This window comes from Miscanthus floridulus, chromosome 2, assembly GCF_019320115.1.
Source record: "Miscanthus floridulus cultivar M001 chromosome 2, ASM1932011v1, whole genome shotgun sequence".
Classification (NCBI taxonomy): domain Eukaryota; kingdom Viridiplantae; phylum Streptophyta; class Magnoliopsida; order Poales; family Poaceae; genus Miscanthus; species Miscanthus floridulus.
This window is the reverse complement of record NC_089581.1, coordinates 71,320,929-71,336,534: the sequence shown is the minus strand read 5'-3', so window position 1 is coordinate 71,336,534 and position 15,606 is coordinate 71,320,929. Positions and strand designations below refer to the sequence as shown.

Below are 15,606 nucleotides of genomic sequence, written 5' to 3'. Positions count from 1 at the left end.
AAAAATAGCATCTACTGACTCCCTCTGATTCTTAGGACAACTAAAACAACCTACAGTCCTACATTTTGGGTTAGAGCGAATAGAAGCCAATAATGATTATTGGATCTTTCATCAAAAAGGAAAAAAAAAGTATTGTAATATTTGACTCTTAGCACACTTCCATGGTCTGAACTGCCCATAGTGATGTTCAAAAGACGGACAATAGCCAAATGGTTTCAGATATTCTTGTGAAGTGATTTCAGTTTTGAACTAGGAATGAGAATCACCTGAACAGGTGTTTCACAATGGTTCTAGTTCATTTCAAGGAGAATATGGACAATAGCCAAATGGTTTCCTAGATTCTTGTGAAGTGATTTCATTTCAGCAGAGAAACGTTTGTAGAGAGAATATGGATCTAAAACGTTTTTAGGAGAATTTGGATCCTTACCAAATGCACCCATAAGTTTTTTTCATACATCTACATGATCTCAGTTGAAACAAGGGCAGGTAAAATGCTTGTGTACAAGGACAGGTGAAACAAGAAACTTGTTGTTAGCTTGTGGCCCAAACTGTTTGCAGTTTTCGTGTTCTTAGATCATCTCTTGTCATAACTTGAATAAGCGATGAGTAATGAGGATTAGTGTTTGGGGTTAACGGCGGAGGGAGCAAAACTTTAAGAGGATGTTTGGTGATTTTTGTGGGTCCAAATGTCCAAGCCAATGCATCGTTTGCTCACATTTCCTATACGTCTGAAATTGGCACGATGCACTAAACGGCCAATATCTGCATCATTGGCCGGAGTTGATATATATAAGCTACGTTAAGAATACCAGGGTGAACATAAGGATCAAACACATATAGTAGAGAACAAAACATGAGAAGCAATAAAGTAAGTACCGTGGCAACGCAGGAGGCAGATTTAAGAATGACAATATTTGATTTGCTTGAATACCAAATTTTTTGAGGCCCTGTTTGGTTCTTTTTTAGCTAGAGCATTCGCTTCTTTTGATATTTTATCAAAAGCTTCCATTGCATTAGGGATATCCAAGTGTTTGCACTTCTTATCGGTCAAGATTTGGCACAATACGCTAGACCGTAGGACCTTTGGAAGAACCGCAAACTCAACCAATTGATCAAGCTGGCGACAAAATTGAAGCTAGGCCCTATTTGGCAGGGCTCTCTCTAGCTCCGGCTCCGTGAGGAGCTAGAAAACGTGGCTTCTTTAGGCTCCAGTTCATTTCACTATAAGAGAGAAAAACGGCTCCCTGCTACTGGTTTAGAGGAGCCAGAGCCCTAGAAGCCTTGCCAAACAGGCTCTTAGTGGCCATGGGGTCCATATCTCCATAGTCCACGCCTATATCAGGCAAGCTCTACCTGAACTTATCATATGCAACGGAGGCAAGAGTGCACAACATGGACATCTCTTCTTCGCGCTGCTCCCGAAGGTCGGCATATGTAATCCATTTGCATGGTAGTGTTAGAATGGTCAATCCAGCTCATGTCAAGAAAATTTTTGGAGACAGATGCATCAACCCTGGGGACTGCTCTTACATCGATGGAGATAGACTGAAGCCCAAATGGGCTTGTTTAAGCTGATACGGGAATTTATGTTTTCTAATTTTGTGCATTGTATATGTATAGTCTCTATCTGCTCTAGATTGTGTAATAGGGTAGCAGACAGCTTAGCTGCTTATGGGGCTTGTAACTTGCAGGCTGATTCACATGTGTACTTAAGCCAGGTACTAGACTTTGTAATGGCTCTGGTGTCCGACTTGTCTGGAGCCAGTGTTTAATGAAAACTTCTGTTTTCTGTTCAAAAAAAAAATCACTGCTGGCTATGTACCTAGACAAGCATTAAAAAGTTGATTTATTTTTAGTAAGGAAGTAATTCCTAAACCCTAATTGACAAGATATATAAATACGAAAATTGATCCATGATTGTTTTCTAGAATAACTTCAAGAGCCTCTTTACATTCATTTTTTATTGATAGGAAAAGATATTTTGGTAAAAAAAAATCTCTCGGATAGCTTCTTTAATTAGATCTTCAAATATTGACATTCTGATTTCTCAATCCCTATCCCATGTGTTCATCTTCCCCCACTTCAAAGGCTACGGCATCATCAATAGTGCCCAAAGCTAGTGCTCTTTAGGGCGTTCCTCTTCCTCCACTTCAAAAACTACAACATCATCAATAGTGTCAAAGCTAGTGCTCTTTAGGTGGAGAAGTGTCACACCCAATTTTAAGGATAAAATTGAATGCACAATACTCATGTGTGTCCAGGAATCAGTCATACACACAAGTCGACAAATCATATAAAGTATCATCACGGTGTCTCTTACACCACAAATAATAACATTAAGCAGTCTTACACAACACAGCGGAATAGAAAAGGATAATACTCTCGTGGAACACCATCACAGGGGAGGTCAACTGGTTGACCACAAGCCTAAAAATCCTCGGGGAATTCCTCATACCCGTTGTCATCTGTTACCCATCCAGGATTTTTATCCAAATAAAGAAAATAAACAAGTGTAAGTACATTCCGTACTTAACAAGCTAACATGGGGTTATGAAGCTCAATAAGGATTGACTCTGGTTTACTGCGGTTAGCATTTTAGTACGACAAGCTTTTATTATCAGATATTATCAAGTTATGCTTAAGCTCCCATTTAATTCACATAAGAAACATATATCAGGGTCAAGTGTACCATATATCATCATTGAACAACTTTAAATGATCATCAACAAGTAACCAGTTATTCTATGAGTTTTCCGGGCCGCTCGTGACCGTGAGCGCGGCTGTTATAACAGTTTGTTACCCTCTGCAGAGGTGGTGCACATTCACTGCGAGTCGTGATCCCCATATGCCCGGGTTAATTACTCCCATATCACTACCAAGGTGAGCGGACATGGTACACTATGAAGCCATTTCATAGGTTTCCCTAACAAGTTAGGATCGCTAGGTTTTCTTGGCAGGTAGATGTAGGAACCCCCTTTCCTATGGCACATATCCATCGCGGCTATACTCATAGGAACATAGGCAGCCCTATACCCAACGTGGCAAGCCCTATTTACGCCAAAAAGGTAACCTCTAACTAGCTAGAAAAGATCATATTACTGAGCTAAAGTCAAAGCCATATGACTCTCCCGGTTGTACTGTCAGTCCCAGCTTTTGCCGACAGATAAGTCCTTAAGGAGAGCTAGGAGCAACATGAACAAAGGTCATTTGCACCTTCGCCCTATGGAACAGTTATTATGAATCATGTTAAACTCTTAGTTCTATAGTAACATTCATCATCATGTATATCAAGTTTAGTTAGAGCTCTAGCAATCTACCCATATGCATTTAACCCATAGGAGACAAGACACAGGATAAACAATCACTAGGTTGTCCTTACGGTTATCAAAATTAGACACATGCAAATGAGTAATTGATTAAAGTGAAATAGGACATCAAGGAAGGCCCATGATATACTTGCCTTGGTTCACAAACTCGTGCTAGTCCTGCTGGTCGTCGAATAATTCTTGGTCTCCAACGTTTTCCTCACCGTCTGAACGTGACCAACACGGCAACATATAACATTCCAAAAGCATTCATGCAAAGCAAACATTCCTATCATTAGAACAGTACACCAACAGTATTGAAAACAAGATAAAATGTTTGTAAACATAATCTACGTCTCGCTACGATCACGTCAACGCGAAGTTCACGAAAAACGGAGCTAAAATGCGAAAGTTATGATTTAAACGGGTTTTCCTATAGCCATATATTTAATTAAATCTAATCATGAAATTAAAAAGTTTCAAACTTGACTAACAGTAGTTCCAACATGTAGCTTATGAAATTACGAAGCTAACGCGATTTGAATGGATCAATTCAGAGCTAAAACGACAATTTTATAAGTGAAACAGTTCAAATGGCATTTCTGTAAATACTAAAACGTATTTTTGACTTAAACCGTGAAGTTTACGCTTTCCAAACGAGATTGCACATTCGGGGAACTACGCCTTGGACTGCGGGTTAGGACTTAGAAAAGTCCAGGGTCTCTTTTACAAAACAGCCACGCGAAGGGGTATCGGCTGATCTCGGCCGTCGGATCATGGATGGAGGGCTCGGATTAGACTTGGGGAGGGAGAGAGAAGAATTCCGGCCAGGCACAGTGACGCCGGCAGTGAGGCGCCATTGCCGGCTGCGTGGAGGTCTCGGTCGCACTCGGTTAGGGGCTAGGGTTCGCCAAAAGAGAAACCGAGAGCACCGGTGAATGCAGGGGAAGAAGGGGGGTCTCGGCCATGCCGATACGGCGGTCGGGAACAGCGGGTAGCGCGGTGGCCGCCATGGCCGGTGACCACGGCTTGCGGAGCTCGCGGCCAGGGCTCAAGAAGCCAAGAAAAGAGAAAGTAGAGGTACCGGGAGATAGAGGGAGGCCAGGGGGTTCTCACCACGTGGAGGAAGGAGGACGGGGAAGCTCGGCGGCGGCGGTCCATGCAAAGGAGAAGACGGCGGATCCCGGCAACCACGGAGCGGCGGTTGCGGAGCTTCCTCGGTGCTTGGCGAGCGCGAAGAAGAGCCAGGGAGGCAGCAGGGTGCGCGGGGGATGGCTCGGCTGCTATTTGTAGTGGCCGGGGCGCGAGGGGGGGCACTCCCACGATGTCGTTCGTGGGTGGCGGTTGCGGCCAGGCCGGGCGCGAGCGGTTCCGAGCCGCGCGAGGAAGAAGGCGGCGCCGACAAGCGGGGCCCGGGCGTCAGCGGCAGGGCACGGGGGAGGCGCGGCGGTTGCTGGCGCGTAGTTGGGCCGGCGGGTCTTGCTGGGCCGAGCGGCCAGGGCGCGCGGCTGGGCTGGCGGTTGGCGCGGTGCTGGGCCGAGCGGGGAAAGGGGAGAGGGCCAGCGGGCCGAAATCAAGAAAGGGGGAGAAAAGAGAAAAAGATTCTTTTCTTTTCTACTATTTTCCAAATCCCTTTTTAAAATTCAAATTTCAATTCTTTTTGAAATATTTAATAAATTCCAAGCGTTCACAAAATGATATGCAGCAGCATGTATGCATCAAAAAGTTTCTAACCTTATTTTTAAATTTTCATTCCACAAAATTTATTATTTCCCTATCTTTTAATGCACACCCATTTACATAAATAAATCATATTTACTAATTTTAAAAGAATACAATTTTTAGGATGTTACAAGAAGGTAGGTTAACAAATGCTTTGCCATTAAGCTTCTTCCTCAATCAACAAGAATGAGGTTTGGATCCAATAAATAATTGTAGCCGTGACACTAAATATATGAGGTCTATTTGGACCTAAATGATGCATTATGCCAAGTTCTAGCACCATGTACGCAAAAACTACCCCTATAGGTTCGCGAATTACACAAGTAGCCCTATAGACTGTGCCGTCATATCTCGAGATTGACGAAGTCGTCACAGACGCCTTCACTGAGAGCACAACACCGTTAAATTCTGGAATAAATCTAGAAAAATGCGGACACCCGTGCAAGTCGAGGACTTGAACCCGAGTGGACAGGTTCCACTATAAGGAACCTAACCAACTGAGTTAGGCTTAGTTTGCTGTCACTCTAACATATAACAACTCCTTTATTGCCATCTAAAATTATAGATTTTCCTCGCTATCATTTATTTATAATTTTTGATCCCCTCATTGCCGTTACCGTTCTATGGACAAACCTTATTATCTTGATTGCCATCCATATAGATAATTTATTCTCTTAAATACCATTAAGAGAACAAAACAGCGTTATAAGATATTCATTACACAAGACTAACTCCCACGAGCACCGTTGATAATCAAATTTGATCACTCTTTATAGTTTGAGCACGGTAGTATGCTTAGATAATTTATTTTACCAAATTAATTTAATTTAAGTTTAATTCGGTACTATCTCTACGTAGATATTTTTATTTTTATCTCTCTATTAAAAAGGAAAATTTGGCATCCTTAGCTGTTCGAAGTCCGAATAAATAACGCATTCTTCCATATTAATTATTAAGCATGATCCATCTCCGACTACTTACTAAAAAAAAGTCTTCCTCGATGAGGCTCTTCATGACCTTTGTGAACATTATTGAAATTCGTAGCTTTGCCCATGAATTAAACTTAAATTCAATTAACCAGATTAAATAAACTGCCTAAGCATACTATCAAACTCAAACTCAGAATGTAAAAATGGAGTTAGTCCTATGTAACAAGCACCTTGTAACGGTGTTTTATTCTCTCAACGGCATCTAAGGAAACAAATTATCTATACCAATGACAATTAAGGAAATAAGGTTTGTCAATACAACGATAATGACAATATAAAAAGTTTTAAAAATAAATGGATGGAAATAGAAATTCTCTTATATAGAAAACTTAAGCCCGAAAGACGTCACCGGCCCACTGCAGCTAGCGACACGCCAGCCGCGTGGGTGTGGGAAACTTCCAGAGCGACTCTGGCATTCTTCCCTCACCCGGTCACCCCCTCTATTCTTCGCTCGGGGTCCACGTATTGCGGGCCCCCCTGTCAGATCTCGGCGCCTGGACGGTTAACTCCACGCACACCGCTTCTTCTTCCCCAGTTCAAGTGCCACACCGGTAGTCGCCTTCCCATCTCGCCGCGCCATGGATTTCTGCCGCCACCTCCTTCTCGCCGCGGTGCTCGCGCTCCTCCTCGCTGGCTGCGCCTCTGCGGCGAGCCGGGGCGCTGGTTCCTTCGACCCCTCCCGCGTGGTCCAACTCTCGTGGCGCCCCAGGTGACGATCTGATCTCCCTCGTACACTCCGCTCTCTCCTTCCCCAAAACCCTAGGTCGTGCGGGAGTCTGACGGCTGTGTGATTTCGTGTGGCTGTCAGGGCGTTCCTGCACAAGGGTTTCCTGTCGGATGCGGAGTGCGACCACCTCATCGTGCTGGTGAGTGCCGGAGGCTGGGCGGATTAGCTTGTGATGTTTGGTTTGGTTCGTTCGTTCGTTGGTTGATTGATTCGGTGTTTGATTGGTTGAAAGGCCAAGGACAAGCTGGAGAAGTCTATGGTAGCAGACAACGAGTCCGGTAAGAGCGTCCAGAGTGAGGTGCGCACCAGCTCCGGCATGTTCCTGGAGAAGAAGCAGGTGAGCAGATGGCACTCCAATCGATTTCACTTTCTTTCCATCGTCATCTTCTGGATTCGAATGGTTTGGATATATGGAAAGGAGTATCATGTAGATTCTTTGCCCGTGTATGAAGTAATCGAAGGTAATGCTTGTACATTCACGGTGGTCTCCACAAGCAATTGAAATTGGTTAAACTGTTAAGCAACAATTGCAACTTACTTTGGGTATTGCAATCCTGAAATACGAGGGAAATTTATTTGCTCCTTGAATTACTGATAGTTCTACATGGTTCTTAGGTTAAGACTTAATACTTGACAGTGGCGATCTATGGGTTAATGCTTCAATTAAATATTTGTTGCTATAGCTCTTTTGTGGTCATTTGTGAAGTTTGATTGTTTCTATATGGGCTCTGGAGATACTGTAGCATGGCTAAGTTTGATTTTTACTTGTGGCGCTCATACATAATTTTCATGTTGGGTTTCACTATCTATACCCAATAACTTCAAGGATTAACTTTTTTTTAAAAAAAAAATATTTAGATACAGTGATCCATTCAACGGTGATGTTTGTAAGCATCTGTACCTTGTAGTTGCCTAGAGCAAAATATTATATTAATTTATAGTTGCCTAGACCTCTTTATGTCTTACACACTGTGAATTAAGGCCAACAAAATTGTTTCATTTCTCTTTATTAAATGTTTGTTTGTTTTACTGGATGCTTAATTATATTACTCTATATTTATTTCAAAATTATATTACTCTATAAACTTGATTGAAATATGCATCTTAGATGTGAACCGTAGGACCATATTATCTCATATGTACACAAAATCACTAATAGATTATTTGTTCTTGCTGGGTTCCGTCTTCACTAAATTTGTATCCCATTTTTTTTTATCTGGGGTGCACACTTGGTGCTCTGTGGGTGCCACACTGTTGATCCAAAAAGAATACCATAAATTTTGCATGACTACACAACGTAATGTTGTACTGCATCTGTGATGTTCTTTAAGTTCCAGTTTTTTAGAATAGTGCATCATGTACTTGTCGGGTATTGATATTAGGGATACCCAAAGCAAGGAAGTTAGAGCCCACGCTGACTTCCTCGGATGGCTCGAGACGTATTAAAAGGTCTCGCCCGACCCCAAGGTCGCGGGCTCCATCTTGGCCGACCTTGAGGCCGCGGGCTCCGTCTCGCCCAACCCCTTGGGTGCGGGCTCCGTCTCATCCGACCCACCCCAAGTACGCGGGTTCCGTCTCGCCCAAAGTCGCGGGCTCCGTCTCGCCCGACCTCGAGGCCGCGGGCTCCGTCTCGCCCGACCCCAAGGACGCGGGTTTCGTCCCGCTGGGCTCTGTCTTGCCCGACCCCAAGGACGCGGGTTCCGTCTCGTCCGACGGGGACCCATACCACCGCCAACCACTCCAGGTCCAAGCGTATGAGCCTGTGTCAAAACTCTGACGCCAGGGAAGAGGCTGGCACGCCTCGATGTAATCCGTGGCCATGACGGGCCATACCTGGGGATTCACATCAAGAACAGTGTCTAGCGTGCCGGTGCTGTTCTACCTAATCCTCGTACGGACGCTAACAGATGCGTCAGTTCACCACGACGTTCGCCGGGACAGAGTGAAACTCCATGACCGACAGATGACGCCTGCGCATGGCGCCAGTGACGAACAGGGCCGCGACATGGAGCCGTCCCTGTTAACATCTACAGGATTGGCGGGACCCGCATGAAGGAGAAGGACCCGACAACTCTGGAAGCCTTCTTCTCTCTCTCGTTCTTCTCCTTTTCCTTCTCTGTAATCCGCGCTTTCCCTTCGCCTATAGGGGAAGCAGGGCGCCCCATGAAAGGGGTATCTTGACACAAGAGCACGACACGAGCACACGGCTGAGCGGCAAGCGAGCTCTCAGCACCCGTTCACTCCTTCCACCAGAGACTTGGGATCCTCTCCCTCTCGCCTGTTTGTAACCCCTACTGCAAACCAAGTGTCGATAACACGAGCAGTAGTGAACTGGACGTAGGGACGTTCCGCCCGAACCGGTATAAACTCTTGTGTCCTCCGAGCACAGCATCCGAGCCAGGCGCGCAAATACAAATTTACTCGTCGGTTGTCCGAAAACACCGACAATACTTCTCACAATTTTTCCACAAATGGGGCATTGTACCTTAAACGTATGGCAGGAAACTTGAATTTTATTGGGTGGCATAGTAGGAATGGTTATTATCACACACTGTGGTGTCCCTTGATGACCCGACAAGTTTTGGTAGGTGTTGTCCCTTGATATTTGGGTTAAGATGATTGGATTTTGATCTATGCCATCTTTGTTCTTTGAGTTTAATCTGCCGAATTCTTTGCACTAGACAGTAAGATTTAGAATACCATGTTTGGATGATGTACTGTTCTACTGTAGTTCGTTTGATGCCATTTTGTTTTTGTTGTGCACATTGGCTTTATTGGGTTCTGGTTCAATGTCTGAATTGTCCATGAAGTTTTGGTTTTGTTAGTGTAGGAATTGGTCGCAATCATCCTTCACATATATGCATGTTCAACATGTGTTGTTGTGTTTAACAGCTTACGTGGTTATTCTGTGGCCCTGTTTGACACAGGTCCTGCTCTGACATCCATGCAGGATTTAGAGTTTGGAGTTTTCAGGGTAAAATAGAGGGATTAGACATATGTGTTTAATCCAAAACAATAAAATATTTCTTAATTAAAACCTTTAGTGTGTCCACAGCTCCAGCTCCAAGATTTTCTGGAGCTGGGAATGATCAGCTCCAAATATTCTTGGATCTAGGACTGGCCAACTCCAAACAGTCTTGGAGCTGGAGCTGTGCCAAACAGGCCCTATATGTGTGCATTATCAATTTGTCTTCTCATTTGATAAACCTGTTCGAGCTGTTGCTGAGTCATGTTCCACCTATGGGCATCAATGTCTTAACTTCATTTATTCTCATGCATCTTACTGTGATTGTTTAGGACTTGCTAGTTGAACTTGAACCTGAGCTATCCCCCTAGGTTCAGAACACCATACACTCTGTCATGTGTGATCTGTATTAATTAGATGGCCCTGAACCAAAGCAGCATGCTAATTGCTGATGACTGGAGGCCACACAACATGGGCAGGGATAGATGGAAGATACTAGGAACTATGAAACATTTCTTGATCAACGAGTAGAGGTACAAGCCCATCCTTATATAGATGGGATGACTGGCCTTTTAATGAGTTTGTTAACCTCTAGAATTAAGGAGAGTATCAACCCATTTCGGTTATAGGTGCATTAGAAGTATTAGGCTAAAAAAATCAGAAAAAGTCCTGAAATTATCAAAAGAATAACAGGTCCATTGAAAATTTAAATTAGTACCACTGTTACAAATTTACCTAACTCCGAGTATAATAGTGCACAGTTCAACCCCGCCTCTATCACTTGGACTTGCACTCCACCTTAGAGTTCAAACAGACCCAGGACAAATTGGGTTTCCACTATCCACACATCCACATATTACTTAAGTTAAAGTTGAATTGCATACTATCTAATATCAAGCAAGTTTTGTTCACTATCATCAATGAAAATTCAATAAACTGCATTGTAATTGACTTGTACATACTGAGCAAAGTAGGAGATGCATCTTGAGCACCATTTGACATCTTCATCTATTAACTTCTGAGATACGAATTTCGTGCAAACTGAAAAAGTAAATCATAATATCAATGGCTGAAGCAATTAAACAGCTAGAGATTGCCTTGTTGTACAACAACAACAACAACAACATAGCCTTTCAGTCCCAAGCAAGTTGGGGTAGGCTAGAGTTGAAACCCACCAAGAGCCCCAAGTCACGGTTCAGGCACTTCAATAGCTGCTTTCCAAGTACTCCTATTCAAACATCCTAAGCTTTCAAATCTCTTTTTATTGCCTCCCCCCATGTCAATTTCGGTCTTCCTCTACCTCTCCTCATATTATTAGCTTGGCTTAGGACTCCATAATGCACTGGTGTCTCTGGAGGTCTCCTTTGGACATGGCCAAACCACCTCAACCGATGTTGTACTAGCTTTTCTTCAATTGGTGCTACCTCTAGGCGATCACGTATATCATCGTTTCGAACTCGGTCCATTCTTGTGTGACCGCAAATCTATCGCAACATACGCATTTCTGCAACACTCAGTTGTTGAACATGTCGAATCTTTGTAGGCCAGTATTCTGCTCCATACAACATAGCCGGTCTAATCGTCGTTCTATAGAACTTGCCTTTTAGTTTTTGTGATACCCTCCTGTCACAGAGATTGCCAGAAGCTTGTCGCCACTTGATCCAATCTGCTTTGATTCTATGGCTAACGTCCGCATCAATATCTCCATCCCTCTGTAGCATCGATCCCAGATACCAAAAGGTATCCTTCTTAGGCACCACTTGACCTTCTAAACTCACATCTCCCTCCTCCTGTACAACTCCGCCAAAGTCGCATCTCATGTATTCGGTTTTAGTTCTGCTCAATCTAAAACCTTTAGACTCAAGGGTCTGCCGTCATAACTCTAGTTTTCTATTTACTCCCGCTTGGCTTTCGTCCACTAACACTACATCATCAGCGAACAACATACACTAAGGGATATCCCCTTGTATGTTCCTGGTAACCTCATCCATTACCAAGGCAAAGAGATACGGGCTTAAGGCTGACCCTCGATGAAGTCCAATTTTAATCGGGAAGTAATCTGTGTTACCATCGTTTGTTCGAACACTAGTCACAACATTGTTGTACATGTCCTTGATGAGGGTCACGTACTTTGATGGGACTTTATGTTTGTCCAAAGACCACCACATAACATTTCTTGGTATCTTGTCATAAGCCTTCTCCAAGTCAATGAAAACCAAGTGGAGGTCCTTATTCTGCTCTCTAAACCGCTCCATAACCTGTCTTATTAAGAAGATTGTTTCTGTGGTTGACCTTCCGGGCATGAAACCAAATTGGTTTGTTGATATCTGCATCGTTCCTCACAGGCGTTGCTCGATGACTCTCTCCCATAACTTCATAGTGTGGCTCATCAACTTAATTCCCCGATAATTAGTACAACTTTGGATATCTCCCTTGTTCTTGTAGATTGGTACCAATATGCTTCTTCTCCACTCCTCAGGCATCTTGTTCGATCGAAAGATATTGTTGAACATCTTGGTTAGCTTGTTGTACATACATTTAAAAAAAAAAAAAAAACTAAAGATTGCCCTATTGACATGCTCTGTTTTACTGCATCTTACAAAAGTAGGCAAAGACACTATGTTGACACCTTTACTAGCAAATCAGCTTGCATGAAATTTGATTGGAGGTGTAGCTTTGGTACCATGCTTTTATAGACAATTCTTGCTTCTAATCTGTAATTGTGTCTGAATGGATCAGCGACATTGTTTTCTAGATAATCTAGGAGGAAAAAACTAATCAAATTGTTCACTGGCTTTCACCTAATGACTGAGCTAGCACACATTAGTTACAAATAACTTGATCCTAGTGATATCATCACCTTGAGGCGTTTGGAGAGAGGAAGATGGGCAACTTGTTATTTGGACTAATATTCAGGGCTATGAGCCAGTGAAAAGTTCTTTACTCTTTTTTTTTGACAAGACAGCTACAGTTGGACTAGAATAAAGGTGTACACATACTTCATCGGTTAATTTTTAATTTAATGCATCTGTACAAGAAATACACTTTAAAAGGATAAAGCTTGTTTTCTGTTCCTTCCAAATGGAGAAGTTGAATTGTGACAAAAAAAAGGACCAAACGAATTATAGAACATTACTCTCTGGAAGGAAGATACTTTAGCTGGCTAAATGCTCTTGCTTTATTCTGAGTGCAAATCTCGAAAGCTTTCTACATACATTGGCCCTTAAGGTAGGCCTCCACTAGGCTTTTGAGAGACTCAGCTGACATCTATGACATTAGCATAGAATCACAGTGTGATGATAAGGCAATGAATTGGTGCCCCGGTCTAAGTCTGAAAGTTTGATGATCTTGGTTCTGAACCAAAAGATTTTGGGGGCAAGTTATGTTCAGTGACTAAGTCTGAAAGTTTGATGACCATAGGATGCACACAATTGGGACTTCTCTCCCACAATATATTACTGTTAGGCTAGCACATATAGCATATTATAAACATGATGGATTATGCTGAACCACAATTTTTACAGTGCAACTTAAAAATGCTATGCTCTACCTTTATACATTTCAACTGTCTATATGAAATATTTAATCAATATAATTTCATTTTTGTACCTAATGTCTCTGACCTGAGATGTCCAATGAATTTATCCTCTATGCATGTAATGTGTGTTTATCCTCTGTGCATGTAATGCACAATAATAGTAGGGCCATTTTGTTTTCTGCACACTGAATGTTCTGAAATTCAGTCCCTCCCACTGTGTGGCGTGATGAATTTCAGTCTCTCAAACATAGCACCCCTCAGATCCAAGAATTCTGATACAGGGCAGTAGCACAAGGTAAACTTCACTGAAGGAATCACTCATATATTGCTGGGATCTCACTCACAAACTCGGATTACTTTTTTTTGAAGCCTCTCATCTGGGTACAGTTGTAGCATCTGTTCATTCACACACACGCATGCATCCAAGGACACCACACGTATACGACTAGACCTACAACTAGACACAGAGTAGAAGACCGCATCCTTCTAGAGATCACTGAAACCATCAACGGGAACATCATAGTCCCTTTGTGGCATCACGCGAGAGGCTGTAGATTTTTATTTGGGAGCAAGTCCTGCTAAGAGACACATGTTCTATTCTAGGAATCGAACCGCGCCGGCTGCTTGGCCACTGCCACCGCTAGCCACTTGAGCCTTCGCTCGGTCTCGCAAACTCGGATTACTAACATGTAAGACATAATCTGCTGCTGATCTCCCTCTCTGGGTCAGGCATTTGGTCAGCTCCTGGTTGCTGTAGAGTGTAAGGCAATAGGAGCTGACCAGGGTTCTAGTTTCCAACCGAAGCCTTGAGGTGTCATGGCTTATTTGGAATTTGGAATTTGGAATTAGTAATGTAATGTAATGTAGAAGATCTATCTCTTGGCTGGCAACAATTACCTATGTATATGACGATATGTTAACATAGATATTCACTTGGCAGGATGAAGTAGTAACGAGAATAGAGGAGAGGATATCTGTTTGGACATTTCTTCCACCAGGTACCTCGAAAGCTTCAATTAAATTACTCAAAAGCATTTCCTTCCTTTTAATTGTCAACAATCTTAACTCTATGCTTCTGGCATGCTCAGAGAATGGTGAATCCATTCAGATATTACACTATCAGAATGGTGAGAAATACGAACCCCACTATGACTACTTCCATGACAAAAATAATCAAGCCCTGGGTGGCCATCGCATTGCCACTGTGCTCATGTACTTATCAAATGTTGAGAAGGGTGGAGAGACCATCTTCCCCAATGCAGAGGTAGTTACTTATCCCTCCTGTGTTACTTTCTTAAGAGTGCCAGTTGTAATTGTAATAACTCCAACATTCCACAGGGGAAGCTATTACAACCCAAGGACGACACATGGTCTGATTGTGCAAGAAATGGATATGCAGGTATAACAGTGTTTCTTGTAGAACTCGAGTTACATTGCAGATCTGCAAGCTATATATATCATCTTGACCAGTTCTTACCTGATGTGACTATGGCCCATGTCCCTTTTTATTTGATATAATGTCACTAGTAGTTTCTTAGCAGGCTTCCATAGCTTTATCATGCGTGTACCTTCCACCATGCATATTTACTCTGATGTCTAGCTGCTGCTGGTTTCCATGTGCAGTTAAACCGGTAAAGGGTGATGCCCTGCTGTTCTTCAGTCTCCACCCTGATGCAACAACGGACTCTGAGAGCTTGCACGGTAGCTGCCCTGTCATCGAAGGCCAGAAGTGGTCCGCAACTAAATGGATCCATGTGAGGTCGTTTGACCACCCTGTCAAGCAGCCGGGTTCCTCTGACGGATGCGAGGACGACAATATCCTCTGTCCCCAGTGGGCGGCCGTGGGTGAGTGCGCCAAGAACCCTAACTACATGGTGGGGACCAAGGAAGCTCCTGGCTTCTGCCGGAAGAGCTGCAAAGTATGCACAGAGTAAGGTATTAATCCACTGTCTGATAAGTATCATGGCATGTTACATACTAGTTGCTGTTCCCATTACCAGGGTTTAGATACGACTGAGTATAGCATGTATAAGTGCAACCCGGAAGAAGGAATCGTAAGAGCTAGAACTCATGCCTTGTCCAAAGTTAAAAAATGGTTACCTTGTTAAGTTAAGCAATCTAATCAATGGCAACGGTTCGAGCAATCTTGCTTCCTTCATTTGGCGCGATATGTGTCATGGAAAGCTTTCCTTAAGATTGGAGGTTGGGGCAAGGATGTGCTTTGTGGTGTTTGGTGTCCTTTTACGTGTTGAGCTGTGCTCCAGTTGCCTACTGAATTGCAAAACGTCAGCCTGTTCGGCCGGGGCTGAAACAATCGTATACGATCGTGGATTATTGAGAAAAATACTGTTCTGACCGGA

The 15,606-nt window shown here is 43.2% G+C and overlaps 1 protein-coding gene across 2 annotated transcripts; it reads left to right on the top strand.

The window, feature by feature from the left end:
• The first annotated feature begins 6,460 nt into the window (after window positions 1–6,460).
• On the top strand, window positions 6,461–15,458 carry LOC136525949 (probable prolyl 4-hydroxylase 7). 2 transcript variants are annotated; one of them, XM_066518768.1, is made up of 7 exons: window positions 6,475–6,725; window positions 6,825–6,882; window positions 6,976–7,080; window positions 14,187–14,244; window positions 14,335–14,510; window positions 14,585–14,645; window positions 14,870–15,458. In XM_066518768.1, exons 1-7 carry the CDS (start codon window positions 6,595–6,597, stop codon window positions 15,178–15,180), a joined length of 900 nt encoding a protein of 299 aa, XP_066374865.1. In that variant the 5' UTR covers window positions 6,475–6,594; the 3' UTR covers window positions 15,181–15,458. The 2 variants fall into 2 exon arrangements, with proteins under 2 accessions (XP_066374861.1, XP_066374865.1); XM_066518764.1 differs by having other exon boundaries at window positions 6,461–6,725; window positions 14,187–14,510.
• The last annotated feature ends 148 nt before the right edge of the window (window positions 15,459–15,606 follow it).